Source organism: Miniopterus natalensis, chromosome 9 (assembly GCF_054644295.1).
Source record: "Miniopterus natalensis isolate mMinNat1 chromosome 9, mMinNat1.hap1, whole genome shotgun sequence".
NCBI lineage: Eukaryota > Metazoa > Chordata > Mammalia > Chiroptera > Miniopteridae > Miniopterus > Miniopterus natalensis.
This window is the reverse complement of record NC_142089.1, coordinates 57815420-57834966: the sequence shown is the minus strand read 5'-3', so window position 1 is coordinate 57834966 and position 19547 is coordinate 57815420. Positions and strand designations below refer to the sequence as shown.

The 19547-nt window shown below is 45.0% G+C and overlaps 1 protein-coding gene across 1 annotated transcript; it reads left to right on the top strand.

The window, feature by feature from the left end:
- The first annotated feature begins 3987 nt into the window (after positions 1-3987).
- Positions 3988-4699, top strand: LOC148092473 (zinc finger protein 211-like). Its single transcript, XM_087820720.1, is given in 3 exon segments — positions 3988-4234; positions 4237-4575; positions 4578-4699. Coding segments are annotated over 3 exon segments (708 nt in total).
- Positions 4700-19547: the final 14848 nt, after the last annotated feature.

Here is a 19547-nt window from a genome sequence, read left to right as displayed (position 1 = left end):
AAAGTTCTGACTGTTTTTCTGTCACGTCAATTTATAGCTTAGGTGCGTCAATGCCGGCCTAGTCCCTGGTACATAGTAGGTGTTATTTTCTAACTTTTTATTATGAAAAGTTCCAAGTATGTACAAAAACAGAATATACAAGAAGATGTTAGGCACATAAAAAGGTACCTATCACTCAGTTTTAACACTTATGAACTCATGGCAAATACAGGGTGGGGCAAAAGTAGGTTTACAGTTGCGAGTATGCAAAACAGAGTTTATTCTTGTATTATTATTTATTGTATCATTTTCCATATGAACAACTGTAAACCTATTTTACCCCACCCTGTACTGTCGTATATACAGCCCCATTCGACTCCTCCATCCCATCTGCATTATTTTGAAGCAAATTCCAGACATCATTGAATTTCTTCCATAAACAGTTCTGTATGAACCTCTAAAACAGGACTCTTTAAATAAAAGAAAAAAAACATAGCTACAATATCATTATCACATCTTAAAAAAACAGCAATAAGTCTTTAATGTCATCAAATATCTAGCCAGTGTTCAATTTTAAATCATCTCATAAATATCATAATTTTTAAAGTTTCTTTATTTGACTCAGAATCTGAATAAGGTCCACACGTTATGAATGATTGCTATGGTTAATGATGTTTCTTTTCATCTATAGTTTCCCCCTCTACCTCCCATATTCTCTCACCCTCTTTCCATCTCTCTCTCTCCTTTGCAAAAGCTGAGCTGTTAGCTATGTCGAGTTTCTAGCAGTCTAGACTTTTAGAACCCCCAGTGGTCTCATTCTACGTATTTCTTCATCCTCTGGTTTTCCTGTAAATTGGCAGTTGGATCTTGGGTTTGATCAGCTTGAAGTCTGATTTTTTTTTTTTTTTTTGGTAGGACTGCTTCATAGATGTTGTATTCTTCCATCAGGAAACATGTAACATCTGGTCGCTCTTTTTATGATACTAGCAGCTATTGATGATTAATTTCCAGATCCATTAGCTCACTCAAGAGTTGTGAAATGGTGATGGTGATAGTCTTATTCTACCATTACTTCTTCATTTATTAGCTGTACCATTTCTATAAAGAGAAGAGAAACTTCTGCTTGGTTAACCAATGTAATCGTTCATGTAGGAGAGTCAGGATAAAGAAAAAATTAAAAAATGATTCACCATATTCCTCTAAGTGTGACCAATTATTATCTTTTAGAATCAATAGGAACACGTGAATTTAAACATATTTGATGTATTTTGATCTATTGCAGTTGCGACCATCATTGGTTTTCAAACGGTCCGTCTTTGGCCAGTGGGAACCTCTTAAAGCTGGCTCTCTAGTCCTTTGATGCAATCCTCGTAGTCTTTGATAACTTTTTTTTTATCTGGTATGACAAGATGTTCCAGGCACATCTTGTGCATTTCCTGCTCTAAATATGGAATCAGCTGTTTCTCCAAAGAGCCTTGTTTCTTTTAGTGGGAAAGGGTGTTTCTGGAGCTCACTCTGGTAGCAGGGAGTGCTCTGCTAACTGGTTACTCATTGTTTCTAGGCCTTTTTATTAAACAGAGCCAAGAAATATGTTTATTTCTTAAGATAAATACATCATGAGTTCATACTAATACTTCCAATTCAAATTTAGGATTATAGGGATTTTGCTTAACATCTTTAATTCTATGTTTTCTTTCTCCTGAAGATGAGAATCATGGCTTTCAAAGACACTGAAAATGATACATTATAACAAAATTATGAATTTGTTTAGTCATACAGCACACATGCATCTCAGAAAAGCTACCAACACTTCCACCAACAACAGGATTCCCGAAAAGAATTTAAGTGGGTTTTGTTTTTGTTTTAGTTCCTATTATCCCCAGGGTATATCCCCCTAGGGACTTGCAGTCATGCTGAAATTTTCAAGTCCCATGGAGTAGTTCCACTCTGAGTGGTTATGCAAACTGCATTCGCATTTAGGATCATTTGTTTCATTTTATCTTCCAGGATTAACTTTTTTTTAAAGTAATGTTATAAAATACATGGCTCCAAGGTCAAATCTATAAAACAAAATATATTTAAAGTAGTCTAGTTTCTATTTCATATCTCCTTTACCCTATTTCCTCTTATATCTTATAGGCAATCATTTATTTCTAAATTTCATGATTTATCTTTCTGTTGTTTTTAAAATATTATGCATACACAGATGCATATATTCTTTTTACAGATATATATGTATATATGTGCACAATTTTCTCTAATTTTTTTTCTTACTGTATCTTGGAGATCACTCCATAATAGTATATAGAGATAGTTTTTATTCCTTTTTTAGACTTGTTTAGTTTACACAACCAGTCCCTTAATGTTGGGTATTTGAGCTGTTTCATCTTTGTTGACAAAAATAGTAACAGTCTGGTTCTCTCTCTCTTTTCAACTATATAGCTTTGGAATGGATTCCTAAAAGTAAGATTGCTGGATACATAGTAGTTCAAATAAGTCTTTTTAACAATCTCAAACTTAAAGCAAAGTTGCAAGTAAAGTACAAAGAACATTTTTTTTCCCTGCACCACTTGAGAGTAAGTTGCTGACATGATACGTCCCATCACCAGTGAATACTTTACTATGTTTTTCCTATAAACAAAGACATTTACCCACATAACAACAATACAACTACCAAAATCAGGAAAGTAACACTTGTCTAATCCTATCATCCAACCCTTGGACTCCATTCAACCTTCCCCGATAACATCCTTTAAAGAGAAAGGATCCAGTCTGGAATCACACACTGCATGTTGGTGTCTCAACTCTTTAGTTTCTCATTTTGGAACAGTTCTCTCTTTCCTTAACTTCCATGACCTCAATATGTTTGATGATTACACGTCTGTTATTTCGTTGTATGTTCCTCAGTTTGGGTTCATAGCATTACTAGATTTTTTTTTTTTTTAAGATGCATTGGATTAATGTCGATCATGTTCTCCTTAATTAGTGTCGGACCTTGGAGGAGAGGGTGGAGCAGGATGAAAGGAAAGGCATGGCCCCCTCCAAGAGAGGGGCCCAACGTTTGGAAATGTGTTTATCTTACTATACACAAACGATCGGGGCCTCTGCGCGGAGGGTGTGGGAGGGGGAAAGGAAGCCGATTCCCCAGGAAGCTCTGCCAGATAAGAAATCGGGGACTCTGTAAACTCATCTGCGTCTGTGTTTTGTACTGTCCCTTCTTGGTTTCCTCCTTAGTTCCAGTAAGGTTATCTGTGGGGAGAAGAAAAAAAAAATCTCGGCTTTGTTTCAGCTGAACTAAGGGGAAAGGGATTGGTCGAGACCGCTTGTCAAGAGAGCGTACCAGGTATGGTGAGTCGACCTTCCTCTGGAGTCAAAATTGGCCACTGGCCCTTAAGTAAAGACGCAGGGAAGGAATGGATGGACGATGCCTGCACACAGCAAGCACTGGACGCGTAGCTACTATGCAGACAGTTGTGAGCTCCTCCTTCCTCCTGTGAAGGACCCTGCTATAGGCCCCACGTTGCTGGAAGTCAGTGTCTCTCTTTCCCATGGGCCTGTGGGTGCCTGCCTCCTGAATGGGGACCATAAAGCCTTAGCAGAGCCAAGCGCCTGAAATGGCATGTGCTGAACAGCATCGTATTAATATGGCTCTAAGCTGCCTAACCCACCAGCAGCCGTGGGAGGGCTTCGGTCAGACAGCAGGAATCTCCAGAAAGAAGCTTTCTAAGGCACACATGGATACGGGAGGGGAAAGGAGAGGGTGGGAATAGTCACAGGAAGGACGTGGCGACCCATCTACTTGATGATCTCTTTAGGTTCATTAGCCAGAGTAATTTCATTTAAACTGAACTTGAGCAGAGGAAGAAAAGGAAAAATAAGCAGCTAGGGAATTTGTGATTGGCTTCTGTCAAGACTGGCTCATCTGGTCAGAGGCTCTGGAGTGCTGGGTTTGGGTCGAGACCCCCTGGGACCTGTGCCAGGGCCTGAGACAGGGACTGCCACGCTGGGATGCCGGAGGGGGGAGTCCTCTCTGGCTTCACTCCACCCATGGAGTCTGGTGGTGGAGGCCCTCTGAGGGGCCCGGCTCAGGTTGGTGTGACCTTTGAGGACGTAGCCATGTACTTCTCCCCGGAGGAATGGTGCCTCCTTGATGAGGCTCAGAGATACCTATCCCTCGATGTGAAGCTGGAGAACTTTGCACTTATATCCTCGCATGGTTACTGCTGTGGAGCAGAGGATGTGGCGACTCCCACTGAACAGTGTCTGTCAGAGTGTCACAGGCAAAGCATCCCAAGACGGCTTTGTCTTCCCAGAAGACCCACCCCTGTGAGAGTTGTGGGCCAGTCTTGAGAGACATGGTTGAGCAGCAGGGAACACAACTCAGCCAGAAGCTGTTGAGGTGTAGGGCATGTGCAAAACGATTTTATTTCATTGCAAATTTGCACCAGCACCAGGAACAGCACACGGGAGAGAAACCAGTCATAAGCCCTATGGACAGGTTCTCACTTGCGAAGAGCTGCAATTTCTGTGCGTCACAGAAGCTTTTTACCTGCAGGAAGATTGGGAAAAACCTTCTGATTATCTCAGGCCATCTCCAGCTAAGGCCACTCACACCAGGGACAGACCAAATGCAATCTCTAAGTGTGGGGTGACTTTTCAAAGAATTAAAAATCATTACACCACTGGCCACAACCAGCGCTTGTTCAGGACCGGAAGATAGTGCTTTGTGTGCCATAAATGTGGGGAATCTTTTACCACTAGCCCTGTCCTCTGTTAATCATCAGAGAGTTCACATTGGAGAAAGGTTTTAAGCAAAGAGTGAATGTGAGAAATAGTTTAGCCATAAATCTATGCCCTCTTGATATTGGACAGTTGACACTATGTAAATGCTTAGATTTTTAGGGAATGTGCTATTGTCTTGTTCAGTGTAATGACACTGAAGGTAACTGTGGAACCCTCCATCTGAGTTGAATTTTATAGGAATGTTCACAGCGGGGAGGCCCCTCAGAAGTTTCAGTTATGTTAAAGCGTGTGCTTGCTGTACTTACTCACCTGCCCAGGTCTCTTGCCGGATTGATGTCCCTTGCCAGTTTCCATGGCTGGAGGCATTTTACCTCTACTGCCTGGTAGGTCCCCACGGTGTGTATCAGCCACTACCCCCGTGTGCTCAGGGAAGCTTACTTCCAGCCTCCCCTGTACAGCTTTGTGGATTCCTGTACTCTCTCCGTGATTCTCTTCTCAAGGCCATTCCTGTGAGATAGGAGCACGAAGTCAGTAAAAGTGAAGATCTGCATCCAGGGTTTTTGCTTTTGCGGCCAAGTCAGTATTCCTGTTGACCTGGGTGGAAATGTCTGTCATTTCCCACCAACGTTGGCTTCCACCGAGGCAAGACTGACCGCCAGAAGGCGTAAGGAGCAAGGTGGTGGGGTCGATACAGTGTTCCCAAATGTATTTTCTAAAAAGAGGGAGACATGCCCTGGCTGGTGTGGCTCAGTTGGTTGGGGCATCATCCCATAGACTGAAAGGTTGCTGGTTGGATTCTCGGTCAGGGCACATACCTAGGTTGCTGTTTGGTCCCCGTTTGGGGCACATGAGGGAGGCAGCCCATCGATGTTTCTCTCTCTCCCTTTCCCTTCCTCTCTCTGGAATCAATTAAAAAAAAAAAAAAAAAAGAGTGGGATATATAGATTTTGTTCAATGTAGAGTTATATTTTTACAACTTTATAAAAGTATAATTCATATTGAAATAAAGTACTCATACTTAAAAAAAGAAGAAGAAGAAAAGAAAGAAAGAATTTGTGATTGGTTCCCTTTTAAATCCAGGATGCAGGAGCTGTCAAAGGGGCTCGGTTTGGCCGTGCTCCCAGGAACACCCGCAGCCTGAATCCAGCCAGGCCCAGGCCTGAGACTCTACATCCCGAGCCAGCCTGAGAGTTTGGTAAGGCAGGGAGCAATTTACTTTAACTGCATTTGTAAAGCCATGTTTTCTTTTCAGGCAAAAAAAAGTAAAACCACACACCCTTAGCTCAATTCAAGTGTTTGCACTGCTTGCCAAAGATAGAACAGGCATGATTTCCCCCAAGGAAGAATGGTGGGAGTTGGGGGGGGATGGTGGTTGTGTGTATTGAATTGGATAAAACCCCCACATAGACTGAGTTCTCTTGTTATCTGATAGGAACTCTAATCCTTTCATTAAAGAGAAATCCAGGTGTACCTTTAAACAACAACTTTGCAATAACCTCGAATTCTTAAAAGTCAATATTTGCCCATAGGACCTCTATGTACATTCCAGACATTTTATACTTGGGCCTAATGGGGTAGAGCTTGAGGATCACCACTCATCAAAAGGTCCCTACTTCCCTATCCGCAGCCCCACCTTTTTTTTCCCACAAAGCATATTTTTTAACCCTCTAAAGAGAAGAGGGTTTTGGGCATGTTTTTCTCTATTTGCATATCATATTATGAATTGGGGAGAGACAGCATGATTTGACAGTGGAGCTTCTAGATATAAAAGATTTTGTTAAAACACTTGGAATTTTAAAGCTCTTGCCTTGTAATGAGTCCTTTGAAAGATAATCTGTTTAGGGCCCTTTGGGGTTTCTGAGGAAACGTGCAGCTTTGAGGGGAAATGCTCTCTCCCCTGGTCCCACAAGCGCACATTTCCCCCGACCCTCGAGCTGGATCGCTCTGCTTCCTGATGCAGTAATCAGATATTTTGGTGAAGGAAATTTTAAAGCCTAATTATGCTGTAATGAGAAAGGTGGGATTTCTTTCCTTGCATGTGACTCAAGGGCACATTTTCCTCGAAAACCAGGTATCACATTTTGGCCTCTTACTAGATGCAGAGTCCCCTTACTATGAAAGAGCCCCCAGTCTCTGCCCTTGGAGAGCTTACCATCCAGAGTGGAGGAGAGGCAGCCAGCCAAATAATTTACACGTGTGGTAATGGCTGTAAACTTTTATTAGTGTTGTCAGTACATTCGACACATTTATTGCATTTACTGAGCCCAGTGCCTGGGGACACAAAGGCAAATACTAAAATTTATCAAATCTATGCCATATATTGCAATCACGTCATTACTCTTTTTAAATGTGTTTGTCTCACCAAGAAAAGAAAAAACACTGCCTATTGTAATATAAATAAATCCTGATTCCAGAGATGCTAAAGAGTTGAAAATCTGCATCTTAGAATCAGTGGATGCAGCAATCCCTGCCAGATTCACCCAGAAGACAGGTAGGGAAACAATCATAAAGCAACATGGGAAGCACCATTAGAGAGGTCTGAACATGTGCTAGGTTGACCCAGAGCCAGGAGCACCAGGATGCTACCTAAGAGGCAAGGTGGGCAGGATTCACAGAGGAGGTGACATTTGAACAAGATCTTAATGATTGAATAAGGATTTCCAAATGGGGAAGAGAGGGCATTCTAGGCTGAGGAAACTATACGTAGGCTTCAGATAATGTCTTAAGTTGAGGTTCAGTGATATATGTCAGGTTTCATTAATTCTCTTACAGAGGAGGAAGCAGGCCTAGGTTTAATCATTGGACCCAGGTGTCTCAGCTGGTAATCAAGAAACATTAGCTATTGATATTACTTCTGCCCAGTTGTGTGGACCATTGTTCTAAAGCTGTGCTATCCAATATGTAGCTACTAGCCACATGTGACCACTAAGCCACATGTGGTCACTTAAAATGTGGCTAGTCCAAATTGAGGTGTGCTGTAAGAGTAAAATACACACTGGGTTTTAAAAACTTAGTACCAAAAATATGTAAAAATCTCACTAATAATTTTTTACATGAATTAACATAATATTTTTGAATATAGTTGGTTAAATAAATATATTATTAAAATTAACTTTCACTGTTTCCTTTTACTTTTGTAATTGAGTTACTTGAAACATTTTAAATTACAAATGTGGCTCACATTATATTTCTGCTGGAAACGCTGTGTAGAGCAGTCTGCTAGGAAGTGGGTGGTGAGGGTGCATGGGGCCCCAGGGCAAAGGCATGCAGCTGGGAGATGTCCCCTGCACTCTACCACCCTCTGCTCTTGGGGTGCCTCACTGACACTTGTTCTCCCTGGTTAAGTATCTTGCCCCAGGTTCCATAGCTGCAAGGGACAGAGCTGGGCTGTGACCCAGGCAGCCTAGCTCCAGAGCCTATCTGTGAGTTCCAGAAATGCAAGTGGGAGGTCGGGTCATTAATGTGTTACCCACTTTAGCAAACATGCACTCTCACTTCCAGGAGGCCTCCGAGGAGCAAGTGGAATGCTGGGGATTTCTGGCACCAGGGGCAAGGTCTCTAGGAAGGAGCTTCCATCCTGAACCAGCTCCTGTGAGAGGCGGGCGTCTTGGGAGTTGTGTTGGAGGGCAACCTGATTTGGGCCTGTACTGGTGAGCTTGTCCTGATCAAGAATCCAAGACCCCCTAGCCCCATCCAGGACCTTGGAACCTCCCTCCCCTTTCTAACACCACTGTCCTAGCACCTGCCTCGCCCCCACCTGCCAACACCCTGGCGCCCTTTAGACCCCACGCACTTTGAAGTGGCTGTGGCTTTGCTAATGCTCTCTCAGCTTATCGGCGCTTTCTTGTCTTGCTCACAAGGCCAGTTCATCCTTCCAGACCCAGATCCAACATCACCTCTACAGATTTCCCTGACTCACCCAGGACAAAATGTATCACTCCCTCCTCTGTTCGGTGGTGTGGTTATTTGTCTGCATTTCTGGGGCCCCTGCTGTAGGATTGTACCCCACCTGGGGGGAGGCAGCGTCCTCCTTGCCCTGTCTTCCCCAGCAGTGCCTAGTGTCTGCACACCCTGGATGCTCAGTTTCTGCTCTGGAGTCAAATCCCTTGAACCAACTGAAGGGGGCTGACCACCGCTCCCGCACAGTCTGATTCTAATTGCAAATCCTCAGGGAGGCTGGTGGCTCCTGCTCTTTGCCTGTCTGTCAAAGCGCAGGATTAAAAGAGGAAGCAGGTAGTAGTTGTTTAACTTCTGAAATGATTGTTATAGAACCAAACCATGCAAGAAAAAAACCAAAAACATAACTCACAGGCATGACTCAGCAGGGAGGCACATTCCTGGGGGAAATGCAGGTCGGTTTTACTTATAGGCTCTTAATCCCGGAAACTGAGCCACACTCCCTCCCAGGGGCCTCCATGCTCTGATGTCTTAGGGTCGGAGGCACTAGGGGGGCCCGTGTCTGTGACATCTAAAGGCTTCTATGCTTGATTTCTTCACTTCTCAGAGCAGCCTCATAGAGGGCAGCCAGTTTTTGGATATTTTTATTGGTCTTCAAGTTTTGTCTCATGAATTAACAACTTGTGACACTACTCCCACCTCCACATTGTTTGATGTTTTTCTTTCAAATTGACTACTGATGGTCAGTCACAGTGTTTTGAATCAGGCTCTCTGAGTCAGTGCTTGTGACTCCCCTCCTGCAGCCAGATGCTAATAACAATGATTAGGTAACAGGCGGACAGTGCAGCAGTGCCTGGAGGACATGCCACAGGCCCTGAAAAGGAGCCATGAATCAGACCCAAGGGACAGACATGCCATGGTGTCTGTGGAGGAGTTGTCTTGCTCCACCAAAATCAAACTGACTCTTTTTCTTAACTGAATTTATTGAGGTGATATTGGTTAATAGAATTATATAGGTTTCAGTCTTAGTTGGTTTTGCTCAGTGGTTAGAGCATCAGCCCTCAGACCAAAGGGTCCTGAGTTCGATTCTGACCAAGGGCAGATGCTTTGGTTGCAGGCTCGATCCCTGGCCCTGGTCGGGGCACGTGTGGGAGGCAACCAATCGATGTGTCTCTCTCACATTGATGTTTCTCTCTCTCTCTCCCCCTTCCACTCTCTCTGAAAAGCAATGGAAACAATATCCTCAAGTAAGGGGAAAAAATTATATAGGTTTCAGGCATACAATTCTGTAATATATTATATATATACTGTATTGTGTGTTCACCACCCCTAAAACTGATTCTTAGCCTAAGGAAAAAAATTGACACCCAACCTCCCCAAGTACACTGTTACTCCATCCCAGGAACCTGTCCCATCCATCACCTGAAATATTATTTTGCATAAAAATTTCAGTTATTTTACTACAATATCCAGCAAAGATTCAGCACCTTGAAGCTAGAAAACTCAACAGGATGACCTCTGAGTTTTCTTCCTGATTGTAAATTTGTATTCTAAATTTTAGAATATGTGCAATTTAGAGAAGAAAGCCTGCCTTCTGTTCAAGAGAAGCAGGGAATTTGCCTATGCAGCTGATGTGTGAATAACTGGGTAGTGGAATGATCTGCTGAGCTTTAGCTTCTTTGATAGTGTTCTCACGCTTTTTCTTCTCCATCTCCTCCTGCTTCTCTGTTCCACCAAGAACATCAACAGGTTCTATCAGAAAGTTTGGGAAGGGCTTGAATTGTCTGGAGTCATTGCAGTAGTTCCCTCCTCCTGAAGGCAATAGGGCTCTTTAGAGACCATTGGAGTGACCAATCTTAAGAAGTGATATGTAGTCTTATTTGCTGAAAATGAGGCATAATGAGGACCTTTGGTGTTTCAAGGGTTGAGAACAAAAAGTTGCCAGACCCACAGTGACATGGTCCCTGAAAAGAAAAAATATACAGAAATTTGGGATCTGCAGGGCTAGACAGCCTAATAAAATCTTATACAGCCCTCTTGGGTGACTGGGTCTTTGGGGAAAGGTCGCATGAAGGAGTGAAGATTGGCACTAAGAGCTGCAATTCTGGGAACAGTCTAGGCTGAGCTGAGCACAAGGTCAAAGGTCATTTGCCCCTCGCAGGCCTTCAGCAGCCAGTGTGAGCCATGGGAGCAGCATCTGAAGGCTCAGGCGGGGCCTTGTTCACAGCGATGTGGCAGTGAGCAGCAGTGCTTCTCCCCTGGGCTTTGGAAGTCAGGCTGACCACTCTTTTTGGGTTATGTAAGCATTTGAGATTTTGGACAAGTCACAGGGATGGTGACAACCCCAAGACAGAAATGCTGGACTTTCTGCTAATCCAAAGTCTGTTAAGCCATGGGATTTAAGCCACTCATTTTGTGTGAAAGAACTAAATATGACAGTATTTGTCCTCTGGGTTTGTGGAGCAGTCCTACTGGTTATTGAATCCAGGATATGTGTATACACAAACAAGTGAAAACCAGAAGTTTTACCCACCTGTCCAAAATTGGAAGTTGGTGAAGGGGCTGACCCCAAGCTTCCGTCTTGATGGTTCTGATATTCACTGAGTCAAAAACAAAAAGCAGAAGCCACTTGACATATATTTTGTGTTTATAATGAGAAGGAAAAAGTAGCCACTCTTGGGGAAGATGGTACTAAAACAAAGCAAAATGAAAATCTAAGCTTTGCCCGGCCGGGCGTGACTCAGTGGTTAAGCGTCGACCTAGGATCCAGGCAATCAGGGTTCGATTCCCGGTCAGGGCACATGCCCTGGTTGTGGGCTGCAGCCGATCAATGACTCTCTCATCATTGATGTTTCTATCTCTCTCTCTCCCTCTCCTTTCCTCTCTCTGAAATCAAGAAAAAAAAGAAAATCTAAGCTTTGAGACAAAGTTTGCCCATAGTCATTCTGCAGTTAATAAATGTTTCCATAGTACCTGCTCTTTGCCATGTACTGTGCTAAGTACTGGAGAATAAAATGATTTGGCAGATGTATCTCACCCCCTGTGGTAGAGGTGAAGAATTACGTTAATCAAATAATCACTCGAGTAAGTAAAGAACTGTAGCTAGCACTGAGGACTAATCATTATCTGGTTTCAGGCTGATTAATTTTCAGCTAAGAGATGGGATAGATGAGACTCTAGGTATAGATCTCAAGTTAGAAAAGAGTTAAGCTCTACATCAGGCCTTGCTGAGGCTGTCTCAGGGGAAAAGAGGGGCCCATTCATCAGTCATTGGGCAATGGGTTGGTTCTTCCTTTACTGTCATTTCAGAGAATTTGTGCTCCCTCGGGCATCCTAGCCCAGAAGGTCACTGCAAGCTCAGGGTGGCACAAATGCAGGATTGTTCACTCTCTGTGGCTGGAGAACTGGGCTGCGGACCAAACTGGCCCACAAACTCAGGTTTTCCCATTTCATTTCAAGGGCAGCCAACTTCAGGGCCTTAAAAGCAGGCTTATGGCAATACTGAGAGGGATGGTGAGGGGAGCCAAAGTCAATGACATCTACAGGTCATGCTGCCTTCAGAATGATTTCCCAATCTTTGAAACAACTACTGAGTGATTGCCAGAGGGTGCTGGAGTGACTGTGTCTAGTAAGGTTGTACGTTGAAACAATATAAAATAACAAAAAGAATCTCCTAGGGATCCCCAATCTAGTCTATTTTTGAACAGTGTAGTTTTGGTTTCTTCCTATGACTCTAGGGCATCCTGTCAATTAATATGGGATTTTCTATTAATCAGCTAATCAATTCAACACATTTTCATTCTAGTTCACTCTTTTACCAGCTGTGAGACCTTAGGTTAAAATCCATCCATCCTTCCTTCCATCCAACCAACAAACATACTTTGTGCTACACACAAAGAAGGAAACCTAACCCAGAGTTCACCAAATCTCATGTTGTTTATCTCTTTCCCAAGCTCACAGTGAAACTACATTTCCCAGACACCCTTGGGAACCCATATTAAGTTGTGGTCACATGGCTGTATTCTACGTTAAAGGACAGGGAACAAATGATGTATGTTACTCTCAGAGTTGGCCATAAAATTCCTTCTGCAATTGTCCAGGTTCTCATTTTCCCTTCTGCAATGAATCCAGATGGCAGCAATATACGATGAAATGAATGTGGATCCCTGAGTCACCACTTGGAGGAGAGCCACAGAAGGACTGTGGTGTAGAACTTATTTGTTATAACCTGGCCTTGCTTTCTCTAACTAATATAGGCATACCTCGAGGTATTGCAAGTTTGGTTCCAGACCACCATAATAAAGTGAGTATCGCAATAAAGCAAGTCGTAATCTTTTTGCTGGTGGAGAGTTTTGCCTTCAATTTGTAAAAAGTACACCTGTGAAGCACAATTAACTGAAACAAAATAAAACGGGGTATGCCTATAGGGATAAATGTAGGGATGTCTATGCTGAATGGCCAAACTGGTATGTGCCTCAAATGAGAACTGTGAAGGGGCCATATTTATCATTCTGCATAAGAGAAAAGCCAATGTCAGTTGGCATCAATTTCTTGCTTCTTTTGAAATAAAATTATATGAAATGACACACTAGAGCACGTCTTTTCCTGGAGAATTCCTTCTTTAGACTTGACAAAGTCCCAGAGATATAAATAGTTTTGAATTTAATGTAATTCATATACATTAAATCCCTTTATTACAACATGTTTCAGATCATTTGATTCCTAACATCCAATTTTTTCAATAGAGGTTGAAGAAAGCAAGATCTCTCCTTCAAAGGGATGTGAATTCTGGGGTCTGGGCCTCCTCTACCTGACCTAACTGCTCTGGACCCTGAGGCATGGGCATTTCAGACCAGAGTTATCAGTAAATCATAAGAACATGACTGTTCTATGACCTAGCATTGTCCTCAAACAATCAAGTAAAAACTCGGTTTTGAAAGTCATGTATGAAATGAGTATAAAGACTAAAGGGATGTGGTAGCAATCTTGGAACTACAAATTACAGTCAGGAAATTGTCAAGAAAAAAACTGACAGACACAAACTGCATGGAACTGGGCCCTACAGGCCTACATTTGCTGATTCCCCAAATAAGGAGGACTCCTCTGGAAGCCCCATGAGTGGGCTCATCTGAGGTCAAGCTGGGCTCACATAATAGTAGCTTCAGTAACAGTTACAACTAACACTTATTTAGTGCTTACCATGTGCCAGGCACTCTGCCAAGTGCTTTAAATGCATCTTTTCACTTAATTACTCATGACATATGCTAGTAAGGGAGGGATTAGTAATCTCAATCTACAGGCCAGGAAACTGAGGTTAATTAACTTGCCCAAGTACAGACAGCTTTTCCTGACTTTAAAATTTAAGGTTTTAACCACAGCCTACCAACCTTAACATTTATTCTGAATGTCATGAAAAACAGTAATGCTTCTAGAGTGGCAAAAAACAAAACAAAAAACCCCACATACGACACAAAAACATAGATATAGATATATTTTATTTGCATCTTCTTATAATAATGACGATAGAAATGTTCAATACAGGTGTCTGTGCGGTGTAGTGGAAAGAGTAAAGCATGTCAAAGCCTCTGCATCTGCCTCATTTCTGCATAATAACCATTAATATGGTTCCTCACTCATCTCTCTCTATCTCAGTTTCCAGTCTATAATATGGTACTAATCCCTGCCCTATATTTCCCAGTCCTGAAAACACTTTGTGAAAGGCCTAACAAGGGAAAGATTCTAATTTAGGTTGGCTAAACAGTTTCAATCTACTTTAGCTTCCAGTACTTTCTTCACGGCCTGCTAGGTACACAGAAAAAAGAAAGGCCACAATATAATGACAATACAATCAAAATCTCATCTGCATTTCAGGAAACCTAAATTGTTCTCTGTGTCTATATTGTACTTTCTCCCTTTAGAGAAAGAGAAGAAGGAAAAATCTTGTAATCCATGCTGAGGAAGCAGCATGAGGTCGCTGAGAAGAAAGGTGGACACCAGGTCCTCACCTCACAGCCGTTGTCGGAGGAGCTGGCATAGTGTGGCAGCCTATAAAATGCCAGGGGAGCACAGTTGTGCTACTTAAAATTCCTTCAACATTTTTATTATCTACTATATAAATTATAAAGCTTCAGGATAATATTTCTTTGGTGTTTTCTAGGCAGAAACCTTGCACTAACTCCATCCTCAGGAAAGACAGAGGGAAGTCTTGGCCTGGCTGCCTGCCCCTGAGGGGTAGAGGTAAATCAGGGGCCGGCAGCCCCAGACCACAGGCTGGGTCTGTGGATGGGGGAGACCAGGATGCCCAGAGGTGCTGAGGGACCTCAGGGCTGGGCTTGAGGAGACTTCATGGTTGAAAGGGTAGAGCCCAAGAAATGTTTCAAAAGAACACTCTTTCTTCCTCCCACAAATGTTGATTATGTGACACAAGCCCAGGCATCGTCCTGAGCACTGGAGATTCAGGGATTAAAAAGAATAAATAAAAGAGTCTTTTATAGTTCTGTTTAAGGCGGATTTTTAAAGCAATCAGACTTGGGCTTAAATCCTGCCAATGTCACTAATAAGCTGTGACCCTGGGGAAGCTACTTGACTCTTTGAGCCCAGCTTCAACTAGAAACCTCAGAGTTATGACTGGGAAAATAGAGTTAGATTAGATAGGTGAAGCCTTTAGCACAGTCCCTGACTCACAGTGAGGTCATCCACCAAAGCTGTAAGCGCAACGAAGTAGGAGTTTTGCCTTGGATTCACTTTGAATCCTCAGTGCTTATCAGAGTACACATAATGTGCAAAAGAATTATCTGTTGCCTCGCTGGTGTGGCTCAGAGGTTGAGCATCGACCTAGGATCCAGGAGATCGCGGTTTGATTCCTGGTCAGGGCATTTGCCTGGATTGCAGGTTCGATCCCCAGTAGAGGGCGTGCAGGAGGCAGTCAATCAATGACTTTCTTTCATCATTGATGTTTCTATTTATCTCTCCTTCTCCCTTCCTCTCTCTGAAATGAATAAAAACATTAAAAATAAAAAGAATTCTCTGTTGAAGGCTGAACATTAATGGAGGAGTCAGAGGCCAGGAAGAAGCTAGGGGTCTGGAACAGGGGGGAAAAAGTCAAAATGTTAAAAACTAGAAAAAGCAGAAACAGGATGTAGGACATTCATAAGAGCTAAGGTTACCAAAGGGAAGGCCTCTGCAGGAGATGGAGAATGTATGAGTGAGCATGGAATGAAGGCTTGTGACAGATACTGGGGTCTCCCTCTCAAACCAGCCCCATAGGCTATTAATACTCCTTGCTCCCACAAACACATTCTGCCACTTTTCTAGCAACCATTACTGATTATAATAAGAACAAACACAACTAACTAGCAGAACAAACTGGTTCTTAGATAGTTGCGTATTGCAAGAGCTGGGGGCAGAAAGACAGACTCTCAGGATCATATTACTAAACCAGAGCTGTGGCTGCTCAAACTTCCCTTCCACCCCTTCCACCCCCACCCACCATCTCCTGATAGGTAGGGTGGCCACAAGTCCAGGTTGCCCGAGCTTAAGCTTGTGCTCCAATGCAATCAACAGAGTATGAGTCCTTATACTTTAGTGTACACGCCAATCACCTGGAGATCTTGTTAAAATGCAGATTATGATTCAGTAGGTCTGGATGGGACCTAAGAGTCTGCATTGCTTAAAAACTCTCAGGTGAGACTGTTGCTATTTGTCCGAGAGGACCACACTTCCAGTAGCAAAGATCTACCATTGGTTCTCAAACATAACTATATCTCAGTGTCACCTTGGTTGCTTGTTTAAATTACGGACTCAGAGGCCTCAGTCACCTATCTGGTGTGCTCAAGGGCTCAGAAAGTCTTGCTCTGGAATAGCTCCACTTCAGGAATTTTGATTTGCCTTTTCCATCAAACCTTTTCTTTGGGTTAAGAGAGTACAAGCAGAAAATCAACCCATTAACCTCACTGAACACACACCTTGGTCTACACAGAGGAGGAGGCATCAGGGGACCTGGGAGTTTCAAGATTGGGGGTATTGGGAGGGATAGCAGCTCTTCTGGGTCCAAGGAGCCACTCCTGAGTTTTTCCTTCACACATCCAAGGGTTTAGTTGTGAGGCAAACGTGAGGTTTGGTGGGAGTTGGTCAATACAGGCCAACCTTGGAGATATCATGGGTTCAGTTCCTGAACATTGCAATAAATTGAGTTGTAACCTTTTTGCTGGTGGAGGGTCTTGCCTTCAACGTATAAAAAATGCAACATTGCCCGGCTGGCATGGCTCAGTGGTTGAGCGTCGACCTAGGATCCAGGGGATCGGGGTTCGATTCCCGGTCAGGGCACATGCCCGGGGTTGTGGGCTCAATCAGTGACTCTCTCATCATTGATATTTCTGTCTCTCTCTCCCCCTCTCCTTTCCTCTCTCTGAAATCAATAAAGATATATTTTTTAAAAAATGCAACATCTGTGAAGCACAATAAAGTGAAGCACAAATAAAATGGGGTCTGCCTGTATACTGTGGGCCACGAAACTGAAGGGGGCACTGTGGAAGTAGGGAAAAGAGGTGGGAAGAAGCAACCTTTGGCTTTAGGGAAATTTAAATTAAGGGATAAGATTTCAGATCCTTTCAAAGTCCTCAACTAAAAACATGCAAAACAAAAAGAAAAAGTCAAACAGAACCCCTGGGTGCTGAAAAGAAAACGCAGGGAACTGAACTGCGAGGGATTAAAAGGGAGAGTCAGGTAGGAGTGAATCTCACACTGGTTTTGCAGGAGATAATCCAGAGGGATTAGTGGAAGTGACTGGAGGAGGTGGCTGATTGAGGGACTGAAAGGTGGAGGTCCTGGGGGGAAGGAACAAGCTCTAGGAGGGGCGTCTCTTAAAAGCCATGGGATTTTCAAAATCGGAGAGAAATACCTCAATTTGTGGAGGACCCACAGGGCACTCCCAGTAGCAGCTGGGCTGCTGAGACCCGGGACAGCGCCCAGACCACACCCTGCCCTGAAGCCCCAGGATGGGCCCCCACGCGCTGTGCCCGGGCTGCTGGAGACCTCCCACAGGTGTTACTGTGAATCTTCTTGCCCAGCAGTAAAATAGCACCCAACGAGGAGCTGTCGATTGCAAACCGGTCCAACCTCCTTCGCCCCTCCCCGTCCTTCCTACCAGCTCTCCCCGAGCGCCAGATGCCAAAGGAGGGCAAAAGGCCGGTTTTCCACGCACTTCAGGGCAGGGTCAAGGGAACGGCACAATCAGGGCTTCTGGGGGAGGGAGGGAGGGCAGGGAAAGCGCTCGTTCGCGTCAAGACAAAGCTGGGTGAACAACTGCGTCTTTGCCTGGTTGACAAAGGAGAATGAGGGACCCCCGCCTGGCGGGCTGGAATCGCCCGGAGAACAGCAGCGCTGGTCATTCGCGGCCCCTGCGTGCGCGCTGCAGAAACGCCGGCGAGGCCGTGAGACGGGCGTACACTCTGCGGGCAGAAAGAGCGCGCACCGAACCGCGAGACCGCCTCGGGCTCCGGGGTCAAGGATGGGGCTCCCCAATGCCCCGGGGCAGCCTTGGGGAGCCTGGGACTGCTGGGGGAGGGGCCCGGCTCCCCGCAGGCCTGGGGATCTACCGCTTTGGCAGCGCCCCCAGTGGGCTAAAAAGGACAGCGCCGGCTCCGCCCACTTCCGTGATCACGTGAGGCTGTTAGCCAATCCGGGGCGGGCACGGAGGGCCCTCGGGAATGTCCAGGCTGGGCGCCGGCTCTGCGCGAGGGAAGGCGCAGCCGGCAGGAGGGAACCGGCGCGCCCCACGTGTCCGCTGGTCAACAGGGCTTCACCGGGGGGTTGCTCTGAGCTCAGCAGGGTGGCCGAATTTGGCTCGCACAGCCTAGTGGGCTTTAGAGCACAGAGGGTGGATAACTTCGCAGAGTTGGGGTGCACTGCAGACTTGCTCCTGCAGCGGCCATGCGAACCTCAGAGAGGTGGAGACATCCCCGTTCATGACCCACGTTCGACTTCTCTTCAGGGTTGATGGGCGGAGCCAAGCCAGAGATTATGGTTTAGAACAAAGAAACGGAATGTTTCTTACATCCAAGTGGTCTGGGGAAATCCGTACTAATTCCATGGTATAAACCGGCTGCGATCGTGTGCTAAATTGGGGGGCAGCTGAGTGCAGCCGTGGAGAGACCTCTAAGGGCCAGAGCGGTCAGGCAGCTCTGTGGAAGAGGGGAGACGAGCTGGGTGCTGATGCATGGGCAGGCCAGGAACGGGCGGAGTCAAGCCGGAAGGCGTTCCGGGCGGGAGGCGGCGGCATAACCAAGGGCCCTAAGGTGAGCATGTGAGTGTAAGGGGCCTCGGGGCATCAGGCGGTCTGGGACTTAGCAGGTGCACTGAAGAGCAGGGGACCGGAGAGAGCACAGGCAGCTGGAGTGTAGAGAGGAGCTCGCTGCGGGAACCCACAGGGCCTAGGAGGGCCTCAGCTGTCGGGGTCTTCTCTTGAGACTCGGCCTCAGCTCCTTTGGGGGTTTAGAGAGAGCGCTCATCAGAGTCCCAAGCACTTTCGTTGGTTTCCAGTTCCCTTCATGAATCCCCATGGAAGGGGGGCAGAGACGTATGTGCTACTCCTCTAAGGCTCTTAAACTCCGGGGCTGAGGGGATGAGACTGTCCAGAGGGAGCTTCGAGAGAGAAATATAGGTTTCTTATGAGCTTTGAGTCTTTTAAGCTTGGAGTCAAGAAAGCAGGAGGAGATACTGAAAGGATACCCTAAAGAAGCAGAAAGGCTTTGGGCACGGGACTGGCTGTGGAGGCAGGAAACTGGGTTTTGAGACAGGGAGTGTGGGTTGGGGAGAAGAGAGATCACAAGAGAGTATCAGGCCCCTGCTGGAAAGTTGCTGTACTGTGAGATCCTGGGTACCCGCAATGCCTTCTCCTTTTCTGGGAGATGCATCAGGCTCCTTCTGAA